The 6,477-nt window shown below is 56.8% G+C and overlaps 1 protein-coding gene across 1 annotated transcript in view; it reads left to right on the plus strand.

Moving 5' to 3' along the window:
* Positions 1 to 6,477, plus strand: part of PLEKHM2 (pleckstrin homology domain containing, family M (with RUN domain) member 2) — a gene marked incomplete at its 3' end in the record, with an annotated part of 17,710 nt that overhangs the window by 4,708 nt on the left and 6,525 nt on the right. The window contains exons 3-8 of the mRNA XM_010155371.1: positions 338 to 444; positions 592 to 701; positions 1,585 to 1,684; positions 2,049 to 2,136; positions 2,614 to 2,800; positions 4,755 to 4,814. Coding sequence (XP_010153673.1) covers positions 338 to 444; positions 592 to 701; positions 1,585 to 1,684; positions 2,049 to 2,136; positions 2,614 to 2,800; positions 4,755 to 4,814 — 652 coding nt within the window. The remainder of the gene's footprint in view (positions 1 to 337; positions 445 to 591; positions 702 to 1,584; positions 1,685 to 2,048; positions 2,137 to 2,613; positions 2,801 to 4,754; positions 4,815 to 6,477) is intronic.

A 6,477-nucleotide genomic window follows, 5' to 3' on the forward strand; every position in this document is an offset into this window, starting at 1 on the left:
CCACCAAAGCCCTGCTGTAGTGACAGCTGTAAAGGAGGAGGCTCCGAAGGAGCTGCGAAGGTGCAGCCCAAGCCCGCCTGCTCGGCAAACAGGGAAGTTGGTTGTGCAGCTGCAGCCACGCTGCTGGCACGTCCGAAGCACGAACAAGTCTTTATGGGTTAGGTTCACCCTGTGAGTTACTGCCTTTAGGGTACTCTTAAAAGCAATTGTTACACCCTGTAAGCGACCTGCATCGAGGCTTAGCAAGCTGAGAGATCAAAAGCATGTTGGCATCGCCATCTGCCTCCTCGCTGGGCTGTAAAGGGCGTTTCAGCCATCCTGTCTCTTCTCTTTGCAGCTGCAGAGCTACTTCGCTGCCTGCGAAGACGAGACGCCGGCCATCCGAAACCATGACAAGGTCCTGCAGCGGCTCTGCGAACACCTGGACCATGCTCTGCTCTACGGGTGAGCGCGGAGCCTGCCGCGGGGGTGCTCTTCACCGTACCTGGTGTGGCACGTAGCCTCAGCACGGGGAAGCCATCTAAACAGTAGTTGGGATGAACATAACAAAGTCCCTCCTTACCCTTCCTCTGGGCTTCTTCCTTCCTCCAGCCTGCAAGATCTTTCCTCGGGCTACTGGGTGCTGGTCGTTCACTTCACCCGCCGCGAAGCCATCAAACAGATAGAAGTGCTTCAACACGTGGCCACCAACCTGGGACGCAGTGAGTATTCGCAGGCGCTGCGCCGGCTCTGAGGGCAAAGCTCCGTTTGGAGACGTGGCAGGAGGCCCAGGCAGGTGGTGCTGGCTGAGTGTTCGAGGGCTGGAGCTGCAGGCAGCTCCCCGCTGAGTCCAGGGCGCTCTGCTCAGGCCGAGGAGGTGGGCGTCCTGCCGTAACCACGTTTCTGCTCTAGAAAGAATTGCGCTGCGTCTCGGGACCGGGTGCTGGGGCAGAGATGTAGCCCTGCTTCTTTCTCCTGCCATGAAACCAAAGCGACCTGCTGGGCCGTGCTCCAGGAGGGGTCTCTGGCAGGTGGGAGGCATCACCTCTCGCTCCAGAACGTCTCGCTGTAGCTGTTGTTTGCCTGATGCTGCTTCTCCCCTGCTGTGAATTTTCTGAAGCGGGTGTTTGGGACCACCGACGCCGCTTCTGACACAGGACGGTGCCCAGAGACCTCTCTGCCTGATTATCCCAACCCGCTTCACCTCCCAAGCCCCGTACCGGTGAGAGCAGAGTTAAGCGCAGACTCCACCGTCCCCTCTCCCTGCAGCAGAATGTGTGTAATATCTCAAATTGCACCTGCGCTGATTCAGAGCGATTCTCCCTCCGTCTCTCCCATCTCCTGGGAATGCCAGCAGGGCTCCCATCTCGCTGGAGAGACGCAGTTCTGCGTTTGCTTCTCAACCGGCCACCAGACGCCGCAAATCTGACCCTTCATCTCCTGCTGACACTTTTCCCCACAGACTTCCCCAAGGGTCAGTCGCTCCCCTGGAATGATGCAAATGAACGATCTGATGTGTTTTAACTGATTTGTGATTATTTCCAGGCTTGCTTCGTCTCTTAGGTGTTTCCCCACAGATAAACCTCTCTGCTGCTTTCTTTGCAGGCCGGGCATGGCTGTACCTAGCCCTCAACGAAAACTCCCTAGAGAGTTATCTGAGGCTGTTCCAGGAGAACCTCAGCCTGCTGCACAAGTACTATGTCAAGTGAGTATCCCAGCTGCTTCCTCTTTGGGCACTGACTGGCGTCCCTTCTTGACAGCAGTAAGCCCTAATTGGCCTGTGGAGCTGCTGAGCTCTTGTTCAGGGATCCAGCTCTGCTGGATGCCTGGAAATCTGGCCGTAGCTCTGTTTGGGGACAGCACACAGGGGATGCGCGGCCTGCTCTGAGCCACACGTATCTGCCCTTGAGCTCTGCCATTGCTCTCAGCAGGCAAACAGCAGGCTCACAGCTCTGGGGCTGCTTACACAGCAGCTTGGAGACACGCCACCAAGAAAACAGAAGGGTGCTTGTAGCTATTTCTTCTCCTTCCCACATTTCTGAAGCTCTTCTGTTTCATCCATGCTGCAGGAACGCCCTGGTTTGCAGTCACGATCATCTGACCTTGTTCTTAACGCTGGTGTCCGGGCTGGAGTTCATCCGCTTTGACTTGGATCTGGTGAGTGTTTTATCTGTTTCCCTTGGCTCTGGGAGAGCAGATGTGTGGAGCAGGGGTTGTCCTGGGTGCGACAGGTCCTGCCGCTTGGTCCAGGGCGTACCTTCTGGTTGGCCTAGGGGTGAAAACGCGAAGCTGCCACTTTCAGGAAAGGCTGGAGGCTGGGATCTTTGGAGATCCAGCAACGGGATTTATTCCTACTGCTCAGTTATTCCTCTGCACTGAAGAGGAACGAGGCAGGTGCAGGGCAGATTGATGGGGATAAAGGAGTTGAGCTCTGCAAGCGTGGTACGAACGACTGGCGTCCCTCCAGGCAGACACAAAGCCGCTGGCTAACCCTCAGAGCCATCGGGTTTCCTCTGGAAGGCAGCAGAAACAGCCAGGCGGGGGACATCCCAGGACAGCCCCATCGTTTCAGCTGTGCCCGTAACTGTGCAGTGACCTGGAGCCTGACTCGCCCCTCCGCTCTCTTCTCTGCAGGACGCTCCTTACCTGGATCTGGCCCCGTACATGCCAGATTACTACAAACCTCAGTACCTGCTGGACTTTGAGGATCGCCTGCCCAGCTCCGTGCACGGCTCGGACAGCCTGTCCCTCAACTCCTTCAACTCGGTCACCTCCACCAACCTGGAGTGGGACGACAGCGCCATCGCTCCGTCCAGTGAAGGTCGGTGGTTCTGGGGAGATGGGTACGGTGGGGGCCGTGTGTCCCACACCTCCCGCGCCTGAGCTGCTGGGCCGGGCGAGACACCGAACGAGGTAGCGAATGACGGGCTGTGAGAGGCCGAAGTGAGAGGCCCAGGCTGTGAGTCTCCCCTGTCTTGCCTTGGGAGGCGCTGGGATTTAAGCTGTGGACATCCCCTCTGCCTCAGAGCAGGAGAGAAGGCAACGTCACCTCGGGCTGCGTTTCCATCCTGGGAGTGGGTTTTGGCAAGAACTGGAGAAATCTTCCCATGGAGTGAAAATTGTGTCTGCATCTGAACGTCGCCTCCAGTTCAGAGCAGGCAGGCAGGGCTGCAGGGACCTTTTCTAGCTGCTTATTGCGTGGTCCAGAGACCCAGATCGGCTGGAGGTGTTGGGGAATAGTTTCCAGAGTCTTTTCTCCATGTCTGCAGTCTGAGGGAAAGGTCTCAGAGGTGCTGGTTTTTCCTCTTTATCTGACTGAACTTGAGCTGCCAGATAAGCTGTCCCACTCACCCCCTTATCCCTGTCAGGGAGGGCTGGATGCTGCTCCTGATGACCTGAGAAGACACGTGCCTTGTGCCTGCCCCCTTTACCTGCCTCAGGCTGGAGCAGGGAGCTCGTATCCTGAACAAAGCACGTTCACGTGAAGGAGCAGCTCTGGGGCTGCTGCTCCTAATCCAAAACACGTTGGCCCTCTTCCTCTTCTGATGCCAGTTTGAACAAAGATCAGGGGATGCTGGAATAGATGGGGTGATGCTGCCGTTACCTGGATGTGGTGAATTCAGGACTGACTCGGCATTGGGATGGGTTCCCTCGGAGCCACGGGTCCGCCGGTTGCCTTTTACGCACAAGGTAGAAGCTGCAGGCATTAAAGATGCTGAGAGGGAGCGGCTCAGGGTGGGCGTTAGCATCGTTCTGGCAACGGGCCTTGAAGTACAGCACAGGTTTGGGCTCGCTGCGACGTCTCCACTTGTGCTGTGAGCGTGAAAGGGTTTGCTTTCGGGGACGCGCTCGTGTCAGACTCCCAGCATCCCAGGTAAGTTGGAGCCAAGCAATGGAAGTCACGGGAGGAATCTTTGCCCCCAGAGGTCTGGCATAAGCAGCCATTCAGTGCCTGCTGCACCTCCTGGGCCTGTATTCCCATTCCTGGCTCAGCAGCACGTGTCTTGGTGCCAGCACGTCAAGGGGTGTCACTTGCCTTTGGCTACGTTCTCCAGCCCGTCGGGTGGGTGGAAGCTTAATGCTCGAGAGGGGGTTGGAGTAGAGATCCAGGAGATCCTGCAGCTAGGTGTTGGATTTGGCATCGTCACAAGCCAGTCCATGTGCGCGGGCAGAAGTTGTGACCTTCTGAGGAGGGTGGAGGGGTCTGAGGGGTCTGGAGGAACTTCCATAACCACTTCACTGCTCGTCATTTCAACAGGGGCATCTTGCTACCCTGGGAGTGTGGGTGGAGTTGGGGATTTTAGGATCAGAGGACAGGTTTTTCCCTTTAGTCAGACCCCTGGGTCTGCAAAGATGAATGAGTTAAATGTCACGGTGTCTACGGGAGGTAAGTGCAACAGGTGGCAACTGAAGCACAGCGGGATTAAATCACTTCCCAGGGGGATCCCTGCTAGGTGCACAAGCCCTGGATGGCACCGACTTGTCCTGGTTTAGCTTTCCAGCAGCTTGTGTCATGGGGCCTTCATCCTCGGCTGGTCGTGCTGTAGCTCCCGTAACGCAGACACCCACCAGGAACAACCCTTGGTGCAGCTGGTTTCCATTTGCATCCGTGTTCCCCAAGTATTTTTCCCATGCGTTTCAGATAGCGGTGAAAGATTGTTTTGTTCCTTTCCCATCTCCTTCCCCAAATCCCTCTCACACTCTCCCCTGTCCCCCCCCACCCCCTTCCCACTACTTGTATTTCTAACCCTGAGTTTTATCCCTCGTTTTTGTAGATTATGATTTTGGAGATGTCTTTCCAGCAATGCAGACCATGCCCAGCAGAGACTGGGAAGGTGGGACAAACTCATCTGTTACAACATTCCGGTTTTCTCTCTGCATTGCTGCCCACCTCACGCTTGCTGCATGCTCCCCGGGTCCGTTCTTTAACAAGCAACCACCACATCGCGATGGAATTCGGTAGAGAGGGGCGGAAACGATGCCCCGGAGGGGAGGCTGTGCGTCTCGCCTGGGAGACCACGTGCCAAGCTTTCCCCAACTCCTGCTGTGTGCCGCAACGCTCACCTGGCCGTACATCTCGGAGCGGGGGGGATGTTTTCCTGCCTCTGGCAGTGCCTCCGTGTCTTCTAGACGTGTCTGCCCCGGCGCTCGGCTCAGCGGGGCTGGAGTTTCGAGTGCAGTTCGGTGGCTGCTCGATACGTTACGGCGGCCTGCGTGGTTAAAGGGGCCTTTATGCCAGGTTTCCAAAGAAAGCTGGAAAATGGCCCCCGCCGCGAAGCTGGCAGGCGGGGATCGGCGGCCATCCAGAGTGGCCGTGATGGTGCCAGCCAACCTTACGCCGTAGGCTTCCTCTCGGGGATAAAGCACGCAGGGTGCTGGCTGACAAAGGGATCCAGCTTCAGTGATTTCCTGAAGCCCTGGAAAACAGCCGAATTCATTTTACTTTCTTTAATTTTGGGCTTTTCACGGGAGGCTTTGTTCTGCTTGGACCCCGCTCCTCCTGTATCAAACCCTCTCCCTTGAAGCCACAACACCCAGCACATCCCCGTGCGCGATTGGGTCACCGCGCTTTTTTTAAAATTTGATTTTTACCCCTTTCAAAAGCTGCTTGTCAGCTACGTCTGGCCTTCACGGTCAAGAGCACGTGCCTGTTTCAGAGGAACTTGTTCTTCCTCCGCCTGCAGTCCCTGTGTGCATCCTTTACGTGCCGCGGGAGCGAGAGGCCTCTCCGCTTTACCCCCGGTGGAAATACGCCCAGCTCTGCCCTTTGCAGCTCAAGGCGGGATGGAGCCTCGAGTCCAGAATATTGGGAAATTCTGCCTGAATTCCATGTGGATTGCTCTTGGGCTCTAACACGCTCCCTCTCATCTTCTCTCTTACCCCACGCGCAGAGATGCTCGCAGAGATGGTTGAACGTGTCCCTCGAGCGTGAGCGGACACCTAGAGGGTACAAACCACGTTTCCAAACCCAACGCCCGGCAACCAACTGAACGGCGGGGGGTGGGTGCAGGCTGGGAGAAGCTGGGGGCAGATCCCTCCCGTTTCCAGAGGCATGCACGGCTCCCGCATGCAGGTCCTGGTTGCGGAGCGGTGCCGCCGCGATGCACCGACGCACCGGGCTGGGTCAGCGCGTGCCGACCAAACCTCGGCCGTAGCCGAGTTCTTGGCGTAGCCCCCTGCCAGGTTAGCTGGCTGATGCCTTCCTTGCTGCCTGTACGCAGAGCGTGAGGTTAGGAAAGTTGGGGCAATTCCATCTTTTCAGTGAATGCATTTTGGGGTAAAGCTCTGTATTTTTGCACAAAGATCGTTTGTCCCAGCCGACGGGGTTTAGGCAAAAGAAGTGACGTTCCGTTTGGTGATGCAGGCTAGAAGCCTGAGGCTGAAATAGCTTGTAAACGTCTTATTTTTCCTCCCACGTAGGCATTAAAGATCTGCCCGATGGCGGTCGCACCCTCCGCGCTGCGGGGCAGGCACTTAAGCAGGAACAAGGCAGCGGCA

Source organism: Eurypyga helias, unplaced genomic scaffold (assembly GCF_000690775.1).
Source record: "Eurypyga helias isolate BGI_N326 unplaced genomic scaffold, ASM69077v1 scaffold20697, whole genome shotgun sequence".
In the NCBI taxonomy this organism is placed as follows: domain Eukaryota; kingdom Metazoa; phylum Chordata; class Aves; order Eurypygiformes; family Eurypygidae; genus Eurypyga; species Eurypyga helias.